Below are 24,594 nucleotides of genomic sequence, written 5' to 3'. Positions count from 1 at the left end.
GGGAATCGAACTATTTCTCCTCTTTCTTTTATTCATTCATTCAGTCATGAGCTAGAATGTACAAAAAAATGAATAAATATTTGCTGAACGAATGGAGAAACGCCATGCACATTAGTAAGATATCCTAGAGGAGGTTAGGGTTCCAGAAAACGTGCATGTGAAAACATCGCTCCCTCAAGGGCCTTTTGGGTACTGCCTCAAGTCACCTGACGGAGGCTGGGCTGGGGGGGTCTAGAATGAGGGGACCATCACTGCCACCATCTCCCTGGGGAGCATCGTCATGTTCCCGGCCTTCCTTCTCTGGTCGTGGTTGGGATCCGGGGCTCTGGAATGAACTGTTACTCAATCTGAAATCATCAATATTAAAATGATTACGAGGACCTATCTTATTTACTCTGCACCAGCTTGGCGAGTGCAGAGCCTCTTAGTAAAGCATGTCACACTCATCAATTATTTCTCGTGAAGGGGAAGGTGGGAGAGATGTGAAAGGGGAGATATGACTGGTCTTAGAAGTTAGAGGAAGTAGGAGGCAGAGGATTCAACACAGGGGAGGCTCAGCGGGCAGTTTCACTGATGACAAGAGGTGACCCTGATTTACATCTGGGTCTCCAGCATGTCCCAGAGCAGGGACTGGTACAGAGATGCCCTCAGGAAACAGGTTCTGAATGAATGAATGAATGAAAGGAGAGTTCACGTATGTTCTATCCTGTCTGCCTAGAAATCTTGCCTCACCCTTGCCTGCCTGGGAAACTCCTCTGCTCTCTACAGAACGAGTCAGGCATCCTTCGGGTAAAGGCTCCCATCGGCCCGAGGCCACGTCATGTGCCTCCTCTCTGCTCCCACAATGCTCCAGGGGCTGCCTCCACCCTCAAACGCAGCGCCTGCTTCCTGCCCGTGTCTCCTCCCAGCCTGGGAACACCCCAAGGCTGGGGCCGCATCTCCCTGACCTGTGTGTCCACACAGAAGCCCGGGCCTCTGAATGAAGGCTTGTGCACTCGTTCCTTAGTCATTCATTCATTCCACAACTATTTCATGAGCATCCACAAAGTGCCAAGCACTGTGTTGAGAACATCGCGGTGACAGAGAGCTGATGTGGTCCCTGCCCTCAAAGAAATGTGACTAAAGGTGGCACCGTGGAGGAGTCTGCTACCTGCCACCCAGTGTCTCTTCTGCCCTTTAATGGCCGAATCCCAAGGGTGAGCGGCCAAAGGCTGGAGATATTTCCTAGCCCCTACAGAAGCTTGCGTGGCCACATGACCAAGAGACGCATGTCATTTCTAGTTCTGCCCTTCAAAAGCAATGGGAGATGGTGGCAAAGAGCTTGCACCCACAGAAGGACGTATGTATGCTGAAGGGGGCCGAGGTGGCTCACCACCCTGGTCTCCTACCTTGGGACTGTTAGTGAGAGGGAAGTAGACATCTGCCTCGTTTGAGCCCCAGTGTCTGGGGTCTCCTTGTAAGCGCACTCAGCCTTGCCCCTAACTAACACAACAGAAGCGCGTACAGGAGCAGCTCACAGACCCTCAGCCACACTTAACGCTTTAGCAATTGGGCTGTATGCTCCTTCTACCTGTTACTAATTCTGTGACTTGTTTCCACCTGGCTTCATTTCCAAAATGGAAAACTACTGGAAAAGGAGAAAATAAGTGCAAAAATAAATTCCCAGACAAAAGGGCAATGGGCTCATGTTCTGGTGGGTTCTGAGGTTGGCTTCCAATGCAGAGGTTGCCTGCAGAAGCCTGGGAGTTGAGGGCCTCTCTCTCTGTCTCTCCCTCCTTCTGCAGAGACGTTAGGGGCATATCAGTGCCAAAATGAGACATCCTCCTTGCCTCACCGCCCTTCTGGAGGCGATTCGCCTGTCACCTTTGCCATGAGACCTGCCCTCGACATTAAACCTAAGAGCAGCACATACCCATGCCCTGACACTCCCCTGTTGGATGCACACGGCTCTGACCCGACGACCCCACCAGTCTGACCTCTGACATGCTGTGTGTTTCATTCTTTATTTCTTTACTGTCTGTCTCCCCCACTAGGATGTAAGTTCCCTGAGGGCAGGGATGCTTGTCTTAGTTATTCCTGAAGCCCCAGGGCCTAGAACAGAGCTCAGTGCTCAACAGGTATTTGTTGAGTGGAGGAAGGCTCCATCCAAGCGCCACCACTCCACCCAACAAGCCTCCCACACTTGGGAGACACCAGCTTTGAGGTGAAAGGGCCTTCTCTGGAGTCGAATGGACTGGGTGTGAGTCCAAGTGCCTCTACTTAGTAGCTGTGTGACCTGGGCTGATTACTTGAGCTCTCTGTGCCTCAGATCATAAGAGCACTTACCTCAGAGCTGTTCTGAGGATGCCACAGGGAAGCACTGGGCGCAGTGCCCAGTGCCGACAAGCGTATGATAAACACTAGCCTTGATCAGGTCATTCTGAGCAGGCCAGCGTGACAAGGCAAATCCCTTCCTTTGAGTGTGTACAGTGGGACACCTGATGCAGTGGGGGTGAGGGACGGGCTCCCTGGGGAGTGACGATTGAGCTGAAACCTGAAGGAGGATGAGATTTGGGGCACGGCACCATTTATGCCCATCAAACACACAACTGACAACAGCACGACACAGATACATCTAAACAAACAATTTAGGAGAAATGTTCAGAGGTAGTGAACTAGCAATGTAACTAAAGTTCAGAAATACAGCACTGAGTGAGAGAAAGCAGGAAACAGAAAGAAATTTAGAGTAAGTACCATTTATGCAAATTAAATACACCCATGCTATATTGTTCGACGACACAGACATATCTACACAAACTTGTCTAAAAACAGTAGTCAGAAGCAGGACACTGGATGCACAGGTAATGATACAGTTAAAGTTGAAGACATTGTGATAAGTGTAAAAAGTTGGAACAAATGAGATTTAGAGCAGAATACCATTTATGCAAGTCAAACACACAGTACCACCATCATCATGCGAGTTTAAGGATACAAATACGTTTAGGCAAATATATCAGTAGAACGTATATTAAGTATGTTTGAGTGGGTGTCCACGGTTGAGGGAAGGAAGATATGGGATAAATAAATAAATAAAATGAGAGAGAGGCTCAACGTGAACCAGTGACACAGCACACTGAGAACTGAGAAGTACGCTGGACTCCATGCTGTTCACTGGAGAGTTTTCCCTCTTCCCACTCTGCACACTTTCCCTGGATAATCTCATCCTCTCCCAGGGCTTCCGTGGACAACTCCTGAGATACCGCTGAGATCTTCTTCTCCGTTTAGACTTCATTCCTGTACTTCAGACATGGATGGCCAACCGTCTCCTGGACAGCCCCTCCTGATGACTCCTGGGCAACTCTCATCCCTCAAGTCTATACCAGATCTTGAATCCCAACCTCTGGACCTGCATGGCTCCCCTGTGTCCAGCTGTCTACTGTCCTTGGTGCTGAAGACCAAACCCGCTCAGCACCCAGCTTGTCCTCTGTCTTTGGTGCTGAACCTCACACCCAGCAACTCCCCTCCGGTTGCACCTGCTGTCCTTGGGGTTCCCCGCGCACGGTACTTCCCTTTGCTCTGGCTGCCCTCCACTCTCCTTGGTGCTGAACCCCGTGCACAGTACTTCCCTTTGCTCTGGCTGCCTTCCGCTCTCCTTGGTGCTGAACCCTGTGCACAGCACTCCCCCTTGCTCCAGCCGTGTGTGTGTGTGTGTGTGTGTGTGTGTGTGTGTGTGTGTGTGAGAGAGAGATCCCGTGTCCGTCCCGCTGTCCTTGGTGCTGAATGTCTAAACCAGAACTACCAGGATCTGGTGGTGTTACACGCAGAGGTGAGGCAGGGGAAACGTGGACAACAGTGACCAGTGCTGCCAGATGCTGAGGCAGGCCCCAGGCCTGTTCAGATTGCCTACATGTCCATGAAGGAATGAATGAGTCACGGTGTCCTGCACATGGTGAGCATTTTCTACAGGCCAGGCTCTGTGCTGAGTGCTGTATATGTGACTCCCCTGAATCCTTCCACAGCCCCCTGAGGCGGGTACTAACAGGACCCCATCTCATGGAGGACACTGAGGCTTGCAGAGGTTAAGCTGCTCACCCAATACCCTGCAGTGGTGGGGTTGGAGTTTGACCCCAGGCAGGACAGCTCCAGAGCCCATGCTCTTGTCTGTTAGAATGGAGAGTAGAGCACACACCCAAGAACCGTTCCTGGTTGGGTTCTGGGCTTCTGCCCCGCCTGCAGGGGTGCTGGGCCAGTGCTGGCCTCCGCTGACCCCAGACTCACTTCTGTTTCAGCTTCATGATCTCCTCGGTGTTGGGAAGGCAGTTTGTCCATGGCAGGATCCCATAGAGCCACTTCAGCAAACAGTAGCCCAGGGTCTGGAGGTCGCTGCGGCGGGAGGGCCCTGGGGAAGGAGGGGAAGAGGTGGTGGTTCAGTCTGGATTCTCCATTCACTGATGGGTCTACTCCCTTCCTTTCTCTCTCGCTGACTCAACCACGCACTCACACACTCAACCATCCAAACATACGGGCTCTCATTTGTTCATTCACTTTCCATTCACCTATTCTCTCTCTCATGAGTCTCTCAGTTACTCTCAATCACTTTCTTAGCCATTCCTTCATCCTTGCTTTCACTAGCTCACTCCATCATCTACTTGTCTTTCATTCATGCACTCAATTCATCCAATGAATCCTCAGAGCCCTGTACACCAAGCCCCATCCCATATTCTTTTTCTTTTTTTTGGGAGGAGATCCGCCCTGTGCTAACATCTGCCAATCCTCCTCTTTTTTTGCTGAGGAAGACTGGCCCTGGGCTAACATCCGTACCCACCTTTCTCCACTTTATATGGGACGCTGCTACAGCACGGCTTGCCAAGCAGTGTGTTGGTGCGTGCCCGGGATCTGAACCAGCGAACCTCAGGCCGCTGCAGCGGAGCACTCGCACTTAACCACTTGCACCACCAGGTTGGCCCCCCATCCCATATTCTTAAATCCCAGACAAGAGTTTGGTTGGGTCCCAGCCCTTGACAGTCTAGTGGGGAGATGGTTATCGTGTGGGATTACCTGAGCTACGGAGGAGATACAACAGGGCACGGCAAAGCCCAGAAGGACGGGCATTGAACCCAGCCTCAGTAGGGGAAGGCAAAGGAGATCATGGGGTTTTATTTTTCTTACATTTCCTAAATAACAAGATTTAGACAACAATTCATGTAAGCATTTATCAAACACTGAAAGTTGACTGTACCAGATCTTCTGCCACCTGATGCTGGAGGCACAGGCTCCATCCCTTCCCCGGGGAGCTCAGGCTGGTGGGAGAATGTGAGCAGGCACATGGATGGCCATGAAATCAAGGGATTTGGGAAAGAGGGGCTGAGACTTCCTCAAGGAATCTTCTCCTCCAAGTGCTCTCTTCTCACTCTGCACATTTTCCTTGGAAAAGCTCATTCCTCTGCCAGGGCTTCAGCTGACAACTTCTGAGCTAGTGCTAACATCTGAGTCTCCGTCCAGACTTCATTTCTGTGCTCCAGACATGTATAGCCAATTGCCTCCTCAACAGCCTCTCCTGGGTGACTCCTGGACAACTCTCATGTTCCAAGTCTACACCAGACCCTGAGTCTGAACCTCTGGACCTGTCCTTGGTGCTGAACCACTGCCCCACCTCCCTAAGGCACTGGGACGCTATCCATGGTTCTGAATCCCCATTATGGCTCCCTTAGCACGACTCCTGTGTCTGGCCACCTCCTGTCTGTGCCCTTGCAGGAGACAGCACATCGCCATGGTCCTGAACCCCTTCTCTGGCCTCTTACCACATCCCTTGTGCAGGTCCATGCTAATGAACTCGAGGTCCCCCTCATGTGGGTTCCTGCTGCCTTCGACATAGGCCACGTGTTTGCCGCCTGGGGAATAGCGGAAGGTGAAGCCGTAGCCTGCCAGGGTCACCTGTGTGGACATGGGGAGAAGCCGTACAGTTTGGAGGTTAGGGGCTCGGGCTCTGGGGTCAGAGATTTCAATTGTGGGTGCAATTTGAAACAACGAAATGCCAAACAGTACAGAAGGGCGTGAAGTGAAAAGAACCCAAACCAACCATCCCTATCACTCTCCAGCCCTCTAAACCCACTGGCCAGAAGTAACCAATAATAACAGTTTCTTATGTGTTGTTTCAACTAGTTTTCTTTAAATAACCACTAAACACATGTGGACGGGGAGGTGGCTCTAGTTTTCCAGAGGGATCACACTATACCTCCTCACCCAGCTTTTTTGCACTTTAATAGTGGTTCAGGACATTCACTCTGGAGACAGACAGACCAGGTTCAGATGCCAGCTTGGCTCTTTAGTGACCGTACAACCTTGGGCAAGTTATGAAACTTCTCCACGCTTTGATGTCTCCATTGAAAATGAAGACAATAACAGTCCCCACCTTGCAGGGTTGCTAAGAGGCTAAACTGAGTTTAAAACAAAAAGTAAAGTGTGTGTCTGCCAGACACACAAAGTTAGCCACATCTGCGTTTTAAAGGCTGCATCTAGCGGACAACTGCTGGTTTTGTCCATGCGAGACCTACATCCTCTTCTTCTCGTCAGCGTGTGATGATTAATTTTATACGTCAACCTGAGTGGGCCACAGGGTGCTCAGACATTTGGCTAAACATTATTCTGGGTGTGTCTGTGAGGGTGTTTCTGGATGAAGTTAACATTTAAATTGGTAGACTAAGTAAAGCAGATTGCCCTCCCTAGTGTGGGTGGGCCTCACCCAATCAGTTGAAGACCTGAATAGAACAAAAAGGCTGAGTGAGAGGACTGCCTCCTGCCCGACGGCTTGAGCTAGAACATTGGTCTTTTCCTGCCTTTGGACTTGAACTGAAACACTGGCTCTTCTTGGGTCTCAAGCCTGCCAGCTTTCATACTGGAACTTACACAGTCGACTCTCCTGGTTTTCAGGCCTTTGGACTCTGACTAGAACTAGACTATCAGCTCTCCTGGATCCCCAGCTTGTCATTGCAGATCTTGGGACTCTCAGCCTCCATGACGTGTGAGCCAATTCCTTATATCTCTTTATACACACACACACACACACAAGTACGCACACACACATGCACACACGCGTGTGCACACACATTCTATTGGTTCTGTTTCTCTGGAGAGCTCTGACTAATACAGTTCCAGGATTTTTCTCTGGGATCACCCCTCTCCAGCTCTCAGTTCATGTGACTGAGGTGGGGCTCACCTGATCCATTTCCACTGGGGTTGCTAAGCTGAGGGGATTTAAGCCTGATTTGCTGGTGGTGATTTTGTCACCATGAGGGAAGAGAGTCTGCCTGACAATGAGTAACAACAAGAAGAGGGCTGGTCCCGTGGCTTAGCAGTTGGGTGAGTGCACTCCACTACTGGCGGCCCGGGTTTGGATCCCAGGAGTGCACCAATGCACCACTTCTCCCGCCATGCTGAGGCCGCGTCCCACATACAGCAACTAGAAGGATGTGCAGCTATGACATACAACTATCTACTGGGGCTTTGGGGGAAAAAAGGAGGAGGATTGGCAATAGATGTTAGCTCAGAGCCCATCTTCCTCAGCAAAAAGAGGAGGATTAGCACGGATGTTAGCTCAGGGCTGATCTTCCTCACAAAAAAAAAAAAAAAAAACCAAGAAGAGCTCAGGGCTGGAAGAGCCAGCTTCCCAATGACAGGTCTTGAGTTCCTAGATTCAGCCAGGCCTGAAGCCAGTCAAGTCCTGGATTTTTCCATTCCATGGACCAATAAATTGCACCCTCCCTTTCTTAACTTTTTTGTTTTTTGCTTAAGCCATGTTAAATTAGGTTTCTGTCATTTGCAACTGAAAGAGTAATTAGAATTTACTTTATGATCCTATTTAATTAGTACCCTACTGGGAGTATATATTTAAGGTTTTCCCATTTTATTATTACAATCAGTGTTGTCAGGAACATTTTGTACATATCTTTGAATAGGCCTATGAATATATGGATAGGATATATTCCTAAAAGAGGGACTGGTGGATCAAAAAACATATGCATTTAAAATTTTGACTGCCATATCCAAGCTACTTTCCAAAAAGGTTGCCCAATTCACACTTCCAACAGTATATAAAGAATTCCTCTTTTCCTTACATCCTTATCAGCAATAGATATTATCATTCTTTTTAATTTTGTCCACCTAAAGGGTGAAAAATAGTATGTTTTAATTTTCATTTCTATGATTATTAGGGAGGTTGAGCATCTTTTCATATATTTAACTAATCTGTGGATTTCTTTTTCTATGAACTGCTTTTCCTATCCTTTGTCCATTTTGCTACTAAGTTGCTTATCTCTTCTTATTTATTCAAAGGAGCTCTTTATATATGAAGGATAGCAATTCTTTGTCTGCAATAAGCATTGTGAAATAAACGGAGGTTTTGTCACAGATGAGATCCTCAGTTAAGAGAGCCCCCAGGGTAGGGAGGACCTGGTCATTACCTGGCTCAGGTCCTCTGGATTTATGAAGATATTCTCAGCTGTCACATTTCCATGAACGTACTCATTCTCATGGAGGAACTCCAGGGCATCCAGCTGGGGGAAGAAAGAAAGCATTGCAATGAGTAGAATGACTAAGACAAAAAGGCTCTGATGCAAAGCCCGGTGAAGGGACCCCCATTGTTAGGGCAGAGTGTGTTGCTTGTGACTAGGGGTTGGGTTAAGCCTTACTAATTCTGAGCCAAGCATTAGGAAGTCCCACGTGACAGCACACTAAGCTTGTCTTCTAATTAGGCTTTTAAAAAATTCAGCATTAAAGCTAATATTTGGTTTCCAACTATCTGTTGTATCTATTTCTTAGCTGATTCCAAACTCGGCGGGGGGAAGAAGCTGGCTACTGATTGTCCCCGCTGCAAGAAAAAGGAAACCCAACACCCACGCACATCCAAGAATTCTTCTCATTTCTCCTAGAGAGCAGAATTAAATTTAGTTAACCAATTTATATTTTTATCTCTAGCTCTGACTTTTCCACTGAGCTCCAGACTCATATACTGAACTGCCTAGGTGTCAGTTACATCCTGATTACATCCCCAAGCCCTCCGTGACCCCAAGGCTTGACTGTCCACCAAGTTCTGCTTGTTCTACAAACTCCCCATCCCCACAGTCCAGCCCCTACTCTGACTTCATCTGCTTCATCCTCTCTCACGTCGACCTCACCCGGCCTCCCTCTCACCACCCCCGAGTCTGTCCCCATACGGTCCATAGGGTCTTTCTGCACCCAGAGCTGACCCTGCCCCTGCCCCTCCCCTGCTCCCAATCCTCCCATGGCTCCCCAGTGCCCTCAGGGCAGAGTCCCAGCTCCTCAGCTTGGTGTTCAAGGCCCTGCATGATCTGGTCACTGCTCACCTCTCCACACCAACCTTATCTCCTTCCCCCTTCCCCTCCACATATGCTTTACGCTTAGACACCCTAAGCATAAAGACCTTTGGCACTCACCTAATATGTCACCCTTTGCCACTTTCATCCCTCTAGCAATTTATAATTTTTATTTATTTTTTTCCCCAAAGCCCCAGCAGATAGCTGCATGTCATAGCTGCACAGCCCTCCAGTTGCTGTACGTGGGACGCGGCCCCAGCATGGCCGGAGAAGCAGTGCGTTGGTGTGCGCCCGGGATTCGAACCCGGGCCGCCAGCAGCGGAGTGTGCACACTCAACCACTAAGCCACGGGGCCGGCCCCCTCTAGCAATTTAAATTGGGTCCTCTTATTCTCCATCACAGCCGGGGGACATTTCTACTCAGAGCACTTTTCAAATCTGTGCAATTGTTTAATTTAACATTACCCTCTCTCACCTGACATAAAAACCAAGTCTGGGCTGCTCCCCACTCTAGTCCCAGCCCCTGGGACAGTGTCTGACACTCAGAAGGGACCTGATAAATATTTAATGAAACGATGGATGAAGGAGTGGATGACTGAACAAATGCCTTATGCTCTCTCTCCCATACAAGCCTTTGCCCAAGCTGTATCCTTGGCCTGGAATACTCTCCCCACTCCCACTCCACCCAGCACCTTGCTATTTCTGACTCTTGGCTTAGAAACAACCTCCACCAGGAAGCCCAAGTGAACCCCTCAGTCTGAGGCTGGAGCCCCAACTCCCATGGCCTCCTGAACAGCCCTCATGGTAATGCTTGTCACTCTGGTTCTAATGGCTAGTGTTCCTCTATGTCAGTCGTGTGGTAGCTCCCAGTGCCCAGCAAAGGGAGGCCCGGGCAGAATGTATCAATGAACAACAGACTGATAAGCTAGGACCCAGTGCGCCACCCTCTGGACGGGAGCCAGCAACTCCCAGGAACATACCAGCCGGCAGGCCATCTGGAACACAGACCTCACCGACATCACGTGCTTGGGCTTGTCATCCAGGGCCGACTGGAGGCTCCTCCCCAGGATGGGGAACACCAAGAACCTGCAAGACATGAGTATCCCAGGAGGTGGGAGAGATGACCAGGGGAGGGGGCGGAACACAGGTCACCAAGGATGGACTGTGGCTGGGTGGCTACGAGGTCCTGGTCTCAGGTGAGATTAAGGGTTGTGACTGGTGGGGGATCAGCCTGGCTCAAAGTTGGGGAAAGGAAGGAAGCAACTAAGTGGTCAGGGGCTCCAGGGTCCCAACCATGCCTGGGCACATGACAGGGAGAGAAAGAAAGGGGCCAGCGAGGTGGGTGGCAAGTGAGGTGACTCACCTGTACCTGTCCTGGTGAATCCCAAAACCGACACAGGTGGGGACGGCCAGCTGGGGAATGGAGTGCAGGCTCTTCCACTTGTTCACTGTGGGAGGCAGGGGCCTGAGAGGTCAGAGCCCACCTGGTTCCGGTGATACCAGCTCAAGACAAGGTTGACGTGAGGGAAGCCATATTGTAGAGAAAAAACCCCATTGTAAATTGGAACGACCTCTGACTAACTAACCCAGCTGGCTATGCACCCTCCAGGGGATCTAACTGCTCTGTGGACTTTACAACCCCTGCTTGTGCATGTACCTCTCAGCTGCGATAAGAAGATGACTTTGTTCTTTTAAGTTCCTTAGGAATGTGATGACCCCCGAACAGAGAGTCTATGCTGATAGCCATCATTAGTGAAAACTGAAAGATGTGGTGTGGCGCTCCCAGTCTGTAACACCCGAGGGTCAACATTCCTCACCCCCTCCGCTATAACCCACCAGCATAACTGCTGTAAGATTTTGTGCCCCCTTAAGATGGTTCTCTGAGACATCAGTCAGCCATCTTCCCCCTTGCGAGCAAGCTGTAATAAATTGCCCTTTCTTTTCCACCATCTTGCCTCTTGACGATTGGCTTTTGTCTCGCGGCGAGCAAATCACACCCTTTGTGCGCTAACACCAGCCCACAATGGACAACAGCCCATTCTCAGACCAGAAGCAGAGTGCACCCAAGCCCAGGCCATCTCCATGGGTGGGTGACAGTGAGGTGGGTGGTGACAGCATGGGCATGGTTGACCCCTGAATGTCTGTAATCTATGAGTGCAGGTGACGGAGTGTGAACATGGGCGAAAGCACAGACAAATCTGCAGTGAGTGGAAGGGATAAGAATGACAGAATAACTTCTGAATTCACATGTAGAGCTAATAAGATAAGGAAATGTCTACACCAGCCACAGTGTCACTAGATGCCTGTCCATCTTCCAGAACCTCAGCTGGGTGGCACAGATCCGGCGGTGTGCTGATAAAAGTTTAACAACTGGCTGTCCAGGGAAAAATAGCCCTGATTTGTAGTGTTTGCCAATTTCCATGGTGTAAATACTTCCCACCATGGCCAATTTCAAGCTACAGATATGAGATCATGGAATGTGGAGTTGGGAAGAGATGCGGCAGCATGCCAGTATATAGTTATTTTCACCAAACAGATACAATGAATGCAAACAACCTCAAGAGTATAGAGAATAGGGGGCCGGCCCTGTGGCGTAGCGGTTAAGTGCATGTGCTCTGCTGCTGGCGGCTTGGGTTCGAATCCCTGGCGCGCACCAACGCACCGCTTGTCAGGCCATGCTGTGGCGGCGTCCCATATAAAGTGGAGGAAGATCGATCGGCACGGATGTTAGCTCAGGGCCAGTCTTCCTCAGCAAAACGAGGAGGATTGGCATGGATGTTAGCTCAGGGCTGATCTTCCTCACAAAAAAAAAAAAAAGAGTATAGACAATAGAAAATATAGACAAATAATTGGAAGTGATGAATTTTGAGTATTTATTACCCTTGTTCTTAATTTGATTGTAAGTTGATGTAATTAATGTTTTATAATGGCTATGTTTGACAACAGGCTTACAGTATTTCTGAATATTTAATGCTCGGCTCTGAAGAGCAGGTACGAGCTGGTCTCAGCCCATGTGGCCTGCCCTCTGAGGCTTGAGGCCCAAGGGGTGACAGGAGCAAATCTGGGCCTTTATTTTAATCCCTACCCTTCCCTCTCCTTCACGGAGAGGTACCCCTTTTTGACTAAGCTGGTACCCCTTACCCACATCCCGGTGGAATACCTTGCAAAGACTTGGCGGCCCGCTGGAAGAAGTTCTGCTCATTGAACAAGCGCCCATCCTTGGCATCCTAGTAGGGGACAGGAAGGGGAGAAGGCTGTCACACTGGAATCTCGTAGACAAGGGTTCCCATGTCATCACTGGCCATGTATTACCCCAGAGTGATGCCAGCAACAACCCAGGTTCCCCATCAAGTCCCGCACATCAGAACCAAATTCCCTAGGGTGCTGCATGCAAACACATATCAGAGACTTCAAGTTATCTCCCACTGCCCAGATTCCTTTTCTTTCTTTTATGATAGGATCCACAAGTTTTCCCTAGACATGTGCCCTTCAGCTAAAAACTACATTTCCCAGCCTCCCATGCAGTGAGGAATGACCACATGACCAACTTCTGGCCAATGAGGATGTGAGCAGAAGAGATATGGGCAACTTCCAAGTTATACCCTTAAAGGGCTGGGGCAGCCTCTCCCCTTCCTCTTCTTCTGTTCTAGCTGGCTGGAATGTAGATGAGACAGGAGGAGCTGGAGCAGCTATCTCAGCTCACGATATGAAGTTGGGTTGAGGATGTTGGAGCAAGAAGGGAGAAGGAAAGTGGGCGCCTTGTTTATAGAACCATCATATCAGCCCTGGACCACCACCCCAGACTTTTAAGAGAAAGAGCAATAAAACAGTACTTTTGCTTAAGCCATTATTAATAACGGGTCATTTTTTTTCTAGCAGTCAAACCAAATATTTTAATTAAACACAACACAATCCAGTACAGCTGGGTTCTTTTTTTTTTTTTTTTTTTTTTTTGGTGAGGAAGATTGGCTCTGGGCTAACGTGTGCCCATCTTCCTCTATTTTATATGTGGGACGCCTGCCATGGCATGGCTTGGTGAGCGGTGCGTAGGTGCACGCCTGAGATCTGAACCTGCAAACCCCAGGCCGCCAAAGTGGAGCACGTGAACTTAACCACTATGCCACTGGGCCGGCCCCCATAGCTGGGTTCTTAAGAGCAGAGGGTCAAAAAGAGCTAGGTTCGAATCCCAGCTGTGCCATTCAGTCACTCTTTCTACGAAGGAACCTGCATGCGGGGTGCCCCTGGGCAAGTGACCGAGTCCCCATTTCCTCATCTGTTAAACAGGGGACACAGTAACCAGCCCACAGGCTTGCCCGTGAAACTCTTAGCCCAGGGGCGGGCATAGACCAGGCTCTCAACAAGCTGGCGCTGTCACTCATCGGTGAGCCTGGCTCCGGAACCCTGGCTTGGAACGACTCACAAAGCTGGCTCCATCTCAGGCCGAGGGAGGGCACCAGCCGGGCTGTCCCGCTTTTCCGGGGACTGAGAAAATCTGACTAAATGAAAGGAAAGACATAAAAGTCACCTGTAATTCCAGCACTCAGGGATGATGAGGAAGCTACCGACCAGGACGATGCCCTGTTATGAGGCACTTCCTCTGTGAAGGATGCGACTTGCCGCCTGGTTGCTCTCGCTTTCACGGTTTATTTTTTCCTTTCGGCCCCCTTGAGCACATGTTTCCTGTATGCTAAGGTCATGTGTGATTTCACTGACTCCTCCCATCTGACTGGTTCTCTGCTGGACCCCAACAGCCAGCACAGTCGTATACAGTAGGCCCTTAATAAACACCAGCTATGAGGCTGGAGGTAGTGGGTAAGTGGGCCACGTGATGTGGGTACTATTGGCTCCATCTCACAGATGAGGAAACAGCTCTCAGAGGAGAGGCGCTTGCCCAGATCGCATAGCTAGAAAGCACCAGAGGGGCTGGCCCCGTGGCATAGCGGTTAAGTGTGCGTGCTCCGCTGCTGGTGGCCCGGGTTCAGATCCTGGGCGCGCACTGACGCACCTCTTGTCTGGCCATGCTGTGGTGGCGTCCCACATAAAGTGGAGGAAGATGGGCACGGATGCTAGCTTAGGGCCAGTCTTCCTCAGCAAAAAGAGGAGGATTGGCATGGATGTTAGCTCAGGGCTGATCTTCCTCACACACACACACAAAAAAGATCAGAGGCAGGGCCCCGGGGTGGACCTGCCTGCAGCTTCTGAGGGGCCCCACGTGACAAAGAACCTGAGGCCCAGAGGAAGACGTGCCCCACCCCAGGTCCCACCGCTCCTTGCAGGCCAAGGCCGTGCTCTCCTGCCTACCCCCGCCCACAGAGGGGCTTGGAGGTCCAGGGAGCATCTGCCAAAGCACTGCCCCCAGGGGCCACTCACTAGTTTCAGCGAGAATCTTTGTTTCTGGGGACTGGACTCGCAGGCGAAGGTGGAGGCGGGCTCGGCTGTGAAGGGACAAACGAGCGAGGTCATCATCGCGGGGAAGGAGAGTCATCGTCCTCAGACTCCCCGGTAACGAGCAGCAGTTCTGCTTCCCTGGCTCCCACGGGGTCAGCGCACTCTTGGCTTTCAAGACCCGCTCCTTCCCATTTTCCAACTGGTTCTTGCTTCTCTTTCTCTTTCTCCCTCTGTTAACATCCAGCTCTGCAAAAAGGGTTCTTAACCCAGCAGGCCCGAGGCTGCTCTTCTTGGAAAGGTCTACTCGCAGGGCTGGCCCTTGGCTAGCATCTGTGAACCCGCATTTTGGGAGGGTGCAGCACTCTCTAACCCATAAGAGGGGCTCCCTGTGCCCAAACTGTTATGCTGAATACCTGCTTTCCTTCGGGGAGTCTAGAACGTTGGTACATGCCAAGCAGAGCATGCTCACGTGATCAGCCCCCAATATAAAAGCCTGGGTCCTGAGGCTCTAACAAGCGTCCCCGGTAGACAACATTTCACACGTGTCGTCACATCTCGCTGTGCATCCTGGGTGACTCCACAGGGAGAGGATTCTGGAAGCGTGCGCTGGTCTCCCCGGACTCACCCTATGCACCTTATCCCTTTGCTGACTGCTCTGTGTCCTTTCACTGTGATGAATCATGGCGTGAGAACGACTCCATGCTGAGGCCCGTGGGTCCTCCTAGCCCATCACTGAGCCTCGGGGCGGTCCTGGGGACCCCTGAGGCACCAGCTACATGCATTTATCTACAAACATGGGTAAGTACCATGTGGTGGATGCAGATCCCCTTCGAGGAGGGACTGGGTGCCCCAGCCCCACCCTGCCCCGCCCGGGGGTGCTGTCACAGGCAGCCTTCAGCCCCTCAGGGATCCCCTCAGCTGCACATCCAGGGACCACCCATAGCCAATGGCCGATGGAGGGGGAAATAAAGGCTGGCTGTGTTGGCCCAACACAGAACCATGCTGAAGGACCACTTCTGCTCCAGAGCCCCCACGGGGCCAGCTGAGGTTACCACGGGGCTGCAGCGAGGCTCTATTTCTCCCTCTGCCCCACCCCCCCGCTTCCTTCCTCTTCCTCCACGGGTACTGACGGCTGGGGCTCTTCCTCATAAACACGCTGCACGCATGTCCCATGCTACTTAATTACAAACCCTGCAACATTCCGGCCCTCTGCTAAACGTGCGCTTTACACACATGGTTTCCTTTAACGCTCACCACGGCCCTAGGAAGCAGATCTACCCTTATGTTATTATTACTGCTGTTGCCATCGTTGTTGTGTTAGCTCCATTTGACAAAGGAGATGAGAGATCTGAAGCTTAGGGAGGCCAAGTGACAGGGGAGGCTTCGTGCCAGGCCAACCTGGGTTCAAGCCCAGCCCTTCCATCAAATTTCCGTGTGACTTTGTGCAAGGTGCTAAAGCTCTCTGGGCCTCCATCGCCACGTCTGTAAAAGAGGAGTAATGAAGCCCACCCCAAGAGTGGATGCAAGGATTCAGACGGGCTAGGAGGGATAATAAGAGTGCCAGTTGAGGGGGGATCATAGCAGATCAGTGAACCCACTCACAGTCCCAGAGCCCAGCACCCCGCCAGGCACACCCGGAGCCCTCAGTGTGTGGAGCTTTTCAAACACCATAACTAGCACGAGGGCCCACAGCCCATAAGGCGCAGAGCCGCCTCGGCCCAGGTCTAGCTCATGCCAGAGCCCAGGAACCGCACCATCGCTGTCCACTCCAGTTGGCTCACTGCGTCCTCCCTCCTTCTGTCTCTCCTTTCCCACTCTTCCTTAATCATCAGGCTGGTGTTGTCTAAGAGGCTGAGCTAAGGGACAAGGAGGTGACGAAGTTCCCTAGAAGCCATCCTTGTCCTCAAGAAGCTTCAGCTGGAGCGGGGCCAGAACCAGGGCTTACAGACTCAAGGCCAAGGGTGACCTGGGCCCAGCCTAAGAGAGGGAAATGCGGGAGGGCAGAGATCTCAGGGGAAAGGGGGTCCTTTCCAGCTATGGGGAGGGGGTTTGGGGGCATCGTCGAGGGGCGTCCCGGAGCTGTGGCACCCCTCAGGCACAACAACAGTACGTGTCTCACAGAGGTACCCCGTGGCTGGACGATGACACGTACGTGCCTGGCACTCAGACGCAGGCAGGGACAGCTGGCAATTTCAATACGATTGGCTGCACTGCTCCACAGACTGTGAAGGGCTTTTCTCTTCCACTCTTCTAGCTGGCCCTCCTGCCTATAGTGCGGGGAGTCAGCTGGGCAATTCCCACTATAGAGGGGAGCCAAAAGAGGCCCAGAAAGGGCAGTGGGCTTGGCCAAGGGCCCCCACAGAGCCTGGCTGTAAACCCGGGGCTCCAGAGTCTGTGACCTAGTGAGACCCCTGCTTGATGCAAACCCAATACATGGAAAGTCCCTACATGCACCAGATGCAAAGTTGAGGCCGACAGGCAGGTGGGAGCCTCTGGGTGCCAAAAGACAGGTGACATTGAGCTCGGAACAAGAATGCTCTCTGGGATTCATCATAACCAGAATAACACATATACAGTGCTGGCTATTTTCCTGAGCATCGTTCTACTCATTTAACTCTCCCAACCACGCCCTGTGAGGTCGGTATTATTACGATCTCCACTTTGCAGGTGGGGAAACTGAGGCAGGAGGTCATGATGTCACGCGAACAAGGTCAGACAACTAGCTGCCGGCAGAGGCAGGAGACCAGCCCACATGGTCTGGCTGCACTTTGTCACCTCCCTAAGCCTTGCCGGGAACCCTGGGCACCCCATGCCCCCTCTCACTGCCAGGAATCCCAGGAGCCTGGCGCTTCCTGCTCAGGTTTTCAGATTTCTGGCCTCTGAGTCTTTGCCTCTGCCATGTCTTCGTGTGGCATGCCTGTCTCTGCCCCAACCTTTTTGTCGTGGGCACAGTTTGAAAGGCACTTTATAAAATGATAGCGATTCCACCCGACAGGTACCAGCTGTCAGTCTTCCCACAATTAGAGGGCATGTCTGGGATGGCCCAGCTCAGCAGTTCTCAACCGTGGGCGGTTCTGCCCCCAGCGGGCACCTAGCAATGTCTGGAGATGGTTTTGGCTGCCACGAATGGGGGAGGGCAGGAGTGGGACTGGCATCCAGTGGGCAGAGCCAGGCATGCTGTTAAACACCAAACAGTGCACGGGACGGCCCCGCAACAAAGAATCGTCCACTCAAATGCCAATGGCGTGAGGCCAAGAAACCCCAGCCTAATTTATAAGAGGGTCCTTCCTTATCTGTGGTTTTGCCTTCCACGGTTTCAGTTACCTGCGGCCAACCGCAGTCTGAAAATATTAAATGGAAAATTCCAGAAACAAACAATTCCTAAGTTTTCAATTGTGTGCTGTTCTGAGTGGCATGAGGAAATCTCATGCTGCCCCGCACCATCCTGCCTGGGATGTGAATCATCTCTTTGTCTAGTGGATCCACACTGTACACATTACCTGCCCATTAGTCACTTAGCAGCCGTCTGGGTTATCAGATCGACTGTCCCGGTATTGCAGTGCTTGTGTTCAAAGCACTCTTATTTTACTTACTGATGGCCCCAAAGTGTAAGATGCTGGCAATTCAGATATGCCAAAGAGAAGCCATAAAGTGCTTCCTTTAAATGAAAAGGTGAAAGTTCTCGACTTAATAAGAAAAAAATTACATGCTGAAGTTGCTAAGATCTATGGTGACTTTTATTACAACATATTGTTATAACTGTTCTATTTTATTATTAGTTGTTGTTGTGAACCTCTTACTGTGCCTAATTTATAAATTAAACTTTATCACAGGTATATATGTATAGAATAAAACATAGTATATATAGGGTTTGGTACTATCTGCGGTTTCAGGCATCCACTGGGGGTCTTGGAATGTATCCACCGTGGATAAGGGGGGGCTACTCTACATAAAACAAGCTCTAGGGGATCCCTGGGGGGCCCCTCAAAAAGGGAGGCGGCCATTCTCCCATAGCAGCTGACACCGAGGAACAGAGACAGGCTCAGGGCTGCCGTCGGGAGAGACATGCCAGGCATGTTAAGGGGCTGCAGGCAGAGAGAACCAATGGGGGCTTTGCAGATGTGATTAAATTAAGGATCCTGAGATGCGGGGATTGTTCTAGATAATCCAGGGGGCCCTAGCATAATCACAAGGGTCCTCATAAAGAGAGAGGCAGAGGGCGATTTGACTACAGGAGAGAAGGCGATGTGACGATGGAAGCGGAGACTGGAGTGATGCGCTCTGAAACTGGAGGAAGGGGCCACCAGCCAAGGGATGCAGGCGGCTCTAGGAGCTGGAGAAGGCGGGAAACCGATTCTCCCCTGGAGCCTCCAGAAGGAACCAGCCCTGCCGACACCCTAGTCCCGTGAAACTGATTTCGGATTTCTGGCCTTCACAACTGTGAGAGAATAAATGTGTGCTGTCTTAAGCCACTAAATCTGTGGTAACTTGTTACAGCGGCCACAGGAAACGGACACAAGCCCCAAACCTCAGACCACAAGGGCACCGATGTAGAGGGCAGGCCTGGACTTGAACCCGAGCTGCTTCTCGCAAGCAACTCTCCGAGCACACCGCGGTGAGCAGCTGCAGGGATCTGCCTGCTTCTCCCAGATTGTTCCAGGGAGACCAGGAAGGATGACATTGTAATTCAGTATTTGCCAAAGGAAAAGAGAGTGCCGACTTGGAGGGTTGTTATGGGAATAAGATGAGTTACAGATGGAAGGAACTTGAGGCAGGCACAGAGTGGGCTAAAGCATCAGCCGCTGTCACAAAAGTCACAATTCTGGTTGCTGCTGTTTCACTCTTACTGTTTTAAACACAAGACAAATTCTACCACACCATGACTGTGCAAACTGGCAGAAGGCGAGGGCCACTTGCCCTGGGTGACGCTGCCCTGAGGGACATCGAGATGCAGCTCCCCTCCCCCACTGTGTCCCATGCCCAGCCCCTGGGCCCGGCGGCTGCCAGGTGTCTGCTGAGGAATGAATGACTCTGGCAGGCTGGGGCTGGGAAGAGTTTGTTATTTCCCCCGAGACACAAAGGGTGAAGACACGGCGCCCAGAGTATGTCCTTCCTGCATTTTCATTGTGGGTTCCTGGGTGTGAGGACCCGTGTGGTTTCTTCCTTTCAGATGCTTCCCGCCCTGTCTGTCTTGCTTCCCTGCCTCCTCGGTCTCTCCCCACCCTTCTCTCTCCCCACCCTCTTCCCTGCTGTTGGTTTTTGCCTCTCCCTTTCTCCTCCCTCTGTCCTTCCCTTCCTCTCATTCCTTCTCATCCTGATTTCTTCCTTCCCTCTCCCCCTCCCTCCCTCTCTCTTTCATTCTCTCTCCCTCTCTTGTGGTGTAACGGTTGAGAAGCCAGACCAGCCGGGTTCAAACGCCAGCTCTGCCACTTCCAGGCTGTGTGACACTGGGCCACTGGCTTGCCCTCTCTGTGCCCCAGTTCTCCCTCATAACGTGGCTGGGGGTAGTAAGTGGGTTAATACACAGAGAGCCTGGAAGAGGGCCGGGCACAGAGTGGGTGCTCCCCAGTGTTCCTTCCTGCTCTCCTCCCTCCTCCACCTTTCCCTCCTCCCTGTCCTTCTGTCCTGCCATTATTAACACTACCTACCTCTGCCTCAGAAGATCCATTTACAGTTTTCCAAGCTCTTTGCCTCCAGCCCCTCAGGATTCAGGACCAACAGCCCCAGAAGGCAGCCGGGGCGGGGCACCATCTCTCACTTTTCCAGTGGGGCCATTGAGGCAGAGGCTCACTCAGTGTGTGCAGCCAAGTCACGACAGACGCAGGGTGGAGTCTGTCTCCAACGCGGGCTGCCCTGCCCTGCTGCTCAGGCTCTATGGCAGAGACGGTCAACCGGAGGCCTGAGGCCCAAACTGCCCGCACGTCTATCTGGCCGGCCAGCACTTCCAAATCAAAGATTTCCTACCAGAATCCAGATTTCCGGCTTTTCCTGAAAACCTGGAAGATCTCTGGAGCCAGATCTGTGGCATTGTGAACATCTCTGGGACTCATTTTCCTCATCTACAAAATGGGGATAATGACAGTGCCGATGTCACAGGGCTGTTGTGAGAATGATCTGAATTAAGTGTAAAGCAAACATGTCACGTAGAAACTTGTACAAATGTTCACAGGAGCTTACGCATCACAGCCAGAAGTGGAAACAATCCAATGTCTGCCGACTCATAAACGGACAAACCAAATGTGACCCATACACTCTCTGGAATATTATTCAGCCATGAAACAGAATGAAATACTGACACATGCACAGCATGGATGGACCTTGAAAACACCACGCCAAGGGAAAGAGCCCAGACACAAGAGGCCACGTACCGTGTCACTCCATTTACCTGAAATGTCCAGAACAGGCAAATCCACAGAGACAGAAAGTAGATTAGCAGTTGCCTGGGGCTGGGGAGAGGGGGAACACGAGTGACTGCTAATGGGTACAGGGTTTCCTTTTGGGGTGATGGAAATGTTCTGGAATTAGTGGTGATGGCTGCATAACATCATAGTGAATATGCTAAAATCCACTGAACTGTAGACTTTAAAATGGTGAATTTGGTGTTATATGAATTTTATCTCAATTATCTCAATTTGCAATTAAAAAATTGCAAAAATCCCCACAAAATCACATAGAGCGCTTAGAACAGGGGCTGGCCTTGAGTAAGCACTTAATAAATGTTAGGTTGATTAATCCTAATACTTCCAGTACGGTTATTATTTTCTTCACTGTAACAAGGTGTCAGACTCCGTTTTTCGATGTTTGACTACTGACAGCTTATAAGCCCGGCCCTGCCTCTTCCCCATCCCGCCCCACATCTGGCAAGCTGATAAGAAAGCCCAGGGACTCCCTCCTTTGGTGCTGGTGAGAGACTCAAACAACATGAAGCCCTGGCCCATGTGTGGGAACCCTTACCCCGGCCCCATCCCTTAACCACAAGAAAAACCCAGGCCAGGGGCCTTTCCTTGCTCCCTCAGGGCATTTCAGACCTGCTCTCCTCACAGACCTCAATTATGCAAGCCATAAACCCTTCATATCGTTTGGTGTGTGTGACATCATCAGTCTCAAAGGTCAAACCAAATTTTTTTGGGGGGGTGTCCATCCTGTCTCTGCAGGGTACACAGAACAATCATCATTGTCCTTATTTGGCCACACTGGGCCTGCACTCCCACATGATAACAGTAGGGGGAGCTGACGAAGAGTGCTCTCTTTACAGAGGGCACATGCTCTCCAACTCACCGCAGTCCCCACCACTCCCAACTGCCTCACTCCCAGCCTCCTGCACTCATTTACTCTACCTGCCCGGCCCCTGTAGGTGAGCAGGTTTGCAGTCCCTAGTCTAAGAATAAAGCTGCCTAGAGGCAGGTCTGCAGCTGGGATATGACTTCCATTTCCCCTCTCAGAAAGGGGTTCCCCACCCCTTGCCCTGGCTCCAAGACGGCCCAGCCCAGCCCAGCACCTGCCCACCTTGGCCAGAGCGTACCTTCATAGAGAATGCCCTGGTCGTTCCTGGTCTGGAGGGACCTCAGCTTCCAGTGCCGCCCACTCTTGTCCGTCAGCACCGTCCCCGTGGGCAGGGCCTCAAGCGAGATGGTCACCCGGCTCCGCTTCAGTGTCTGAGGGCTTCGCCTGGCCGTCTGCGGGCTGCTTTTGGGGGTTGGGGGTTTGCTCCAGGACCCTGCAGGAGGATGGTCAGAATAAAGACAAAGCGGCATCCGGGAGAGAAAGTTGGATGGGTACCGAGAAAACACTCAGAATACTGGTCATTTATTCAGTAGTTCATTCAATAAACGCTTCCTGGGACCTTTCACGGGTCAGGTCCTTGTGTGACAAAGCTGGGGACCCAGACATAAGTCAGACTTGGGCTCTTCTCTCGGGAGCCCCTCATTTGGTGGGGAGTCTGACCTGGACACAGCGAGTCAGAAATGAGTCTGAGACAGGGCAGTACAGAGGGATATGAGGAGACTGACTGTGTCTGGAGAAGTCAGGGGAGGCTTCGTGGAGGAGGGGACATTTAAGTTGGGTCTTGTTGGATGAGTAGGAGTTTGCCGGGGGGTGGGAAGACATTCCAGACATTCAACCAAAAACATCCTGAAACAGGACCTGACCTTGTGCTGAGTGAAGAGGGCCTAGAAATTTGTTAGACTGTGGCCCTGCCCTCGAGGGGCTCCCAGACTGGCAAGACAATGGGGCAGTATGGTGAGAGGTTGACATAGGAAAAGATATTACCTACTCTATTCCTCCCACCCACCATCCACCTAAGGCACAGAATGGCAAGAGGCAGTGGGGCCTGGAGGATAACAAGGGACAGAGGAGACACCAAGGGCTGTGACTTCAGATCCGAGGGCCAGGTAGGATGGAGACGGGCACACTATCCTCAAGTCTCCCATGCTCACTGGCTGGCCCGGGGCACACACAGATGACTCTACCTGGTCCCTGAAGGACTCTCAGTCCAGCAAGTGAGGCAGAAAGGGACACGGGACCTGGAAGACACACGTGCTCAAATGATGGCAGCATTGGCACTGTGGGCACCCAGACAAAGAGGACGAAGAGAGGCTCTGGAGGGAGATGAGGTGGCCTTGCTGTAGCCAATGGCACCCAGGAAAGGCTTCCCAGAGACCTGACCCTCTGATTGTTGGAAAACTGACAGCATGCCAGGCAAAGCAGGGAGGTGAGAGTGTCCTGGGCAGAGGGAACAGACTTAGCAAAGACCGGAAGCTGAAAACCCTAAAAAGTATTGCCAAAAAGTGAGTTTTCTGTGCACAAGGTTGTGGTGGGAGCTAAAACAGGAACCAGACCATACAGAGCCTCAGACGCCAGGCTGAAGAACTCCGACTGTGGGGTGATGGGAACAGTAAGGGGCTGGGAGTAGAGAGGGGTGGGATCAGCTCTGGTTGTGTAGAGATGGACGGGAAGGGGAGCCTGGAAGTGGGGAGGATGCTGGGATGAGGGTCTAGGCAGGGGTAGGTGATGCCTGAGCAGGGGAATGATGCCTGAAACATGGTCAGATGGCCCGCCTTTTCCTTATCTAGAGTCAGTCCACAGTGATCCCAACTCTCACCTTTGGGTCTCTTGCAGGGACTCAAGGTATCTTCAGACCCAGAACTGTCACCATCTGAGAAGATGGATGATGGGGGAGAGGTGACAGAGCTGGACCATTTCACTTTCTTGGGAGAGATTTCAGAACTGGCGTCCCTCTCTCTCTTTGAGCCTAGAGAAAGGAAGACCGAATGTAGACTAGAGTTACAAAGGCCGTTTCTAGGAACCATTAAACCAGAAACCCTGAGGTCATATTCAACCACTCTCTTCCCTTCGACCCTCACAGCCAAGTCTTGCTTCTTCTATCACCCAAATATCTAAGCAAACTTTTCCTTCGTTTTAGTTATTCTTTCCTCCTTGGGCCTCTCTTTTACATCTTCTATCACCTTATCACTCTGTGCTCTCTTCTAGGTAATTTCTTCAGATCTATCTCCCAGTTCCCTATTCTCTCTTCAGCTGTGTCTAGCCTGCAGCTTAGACCATCCAGTGAGCTTCTGACTGCCATGATGATATATATATCTATTTTTTTTTTTTTTTGGTGAGGAAAATTAACCCTGCACTAAAATCTGTTGCCAATCCTCCTCTTTTTGCTGAGGAAGATTGGCCCTGGGCTAACATCTGTGCCCATCTTCCTCTACTTTATATGTGTGATGCCTGCCACAGTATGGCTTGATAAGTGGTGTGTAGGTCCACACCCGGGATCCAAACCTGTGAACTCCAGGCCGCCGAAGTGGAGTGCACGAACTCAAGCACTACGCCACTAGACCAGCCCCTATGTTTTATCATTAGAGGTTTTACTTGGTTCCTTTTCAAATCTG

The 24,594-nt window shown here is 51.3% G+C and overlaps 1 protein-coding gene across 6 annotated transcripts in view; it reads right to left on the bottom strand.

Moving 5' to 3' along the window:
• The window catches only part of VRK3 (VRK serine/threonine kinase 3), a 38,452-nt gene that overhangs the window by 8,205 nt on the left and 5,653 nt on the right, over nt 1-24,594 (bottom strand). For all 6 annotated transcript variants that reach the window (XM_087421327.1, XM_087421330.1, XM_087421329.1 and 3 more), the window contains 9 exons: nt 23,799-23,948; nt 22,221-22,415; nt 14,681-14,745; nt 12,471-12,537; nt 10,674-10,758; nt 10,291-10,396; nt 8,439-8,531; nt 5,781-5,913; nt 4,258-4,378 (listed from right to left, as the gene is read on the bottom strand). In XM_087421327.1, coding sequence (XP_087277453.1) covers nt 4,258-4,378; nt 5,781-5,913; nt 8,439-8,531; nt 10,291-10,396; nt 10,674-10,758; nt 12,471-12,537; nt 14,681-14,745; nt 22,221-22,415; nt 23,799-23,948 — 1,015 coding nt within the window. The remainder of the gene's footprint in view (nt 1-4,257; nt 4,379-5,780; nt 5,914-8,438; nt 8,532-10,290; nt 10,397-10,673; nt 10,759-12,470; nt 12,538-14,680; nt 14,746-22,220; nt 22,416-23,798; nt 23,949-24,594) is intronic.

Source organism: Ceratotherium simum, chromosome 33 (genome assembly GCF_057802395.1).
Source record: "Ceratotherium simum simum isolate JZ-2026a chromosome 33, ASM5780239v1, whole genome shotgun sequence".
Lineage (NCBI taxonomy): Eukaryota > Metazoa > Chordata > Mammalia > Perissodactyla > Rhinocerotidae > Ceratotherium > Ceratotherium simum.
Note: the sequence above shows the minus strand (reverse complement) of the source record. Positions and strands in the feature narration are given on the sequence as shown.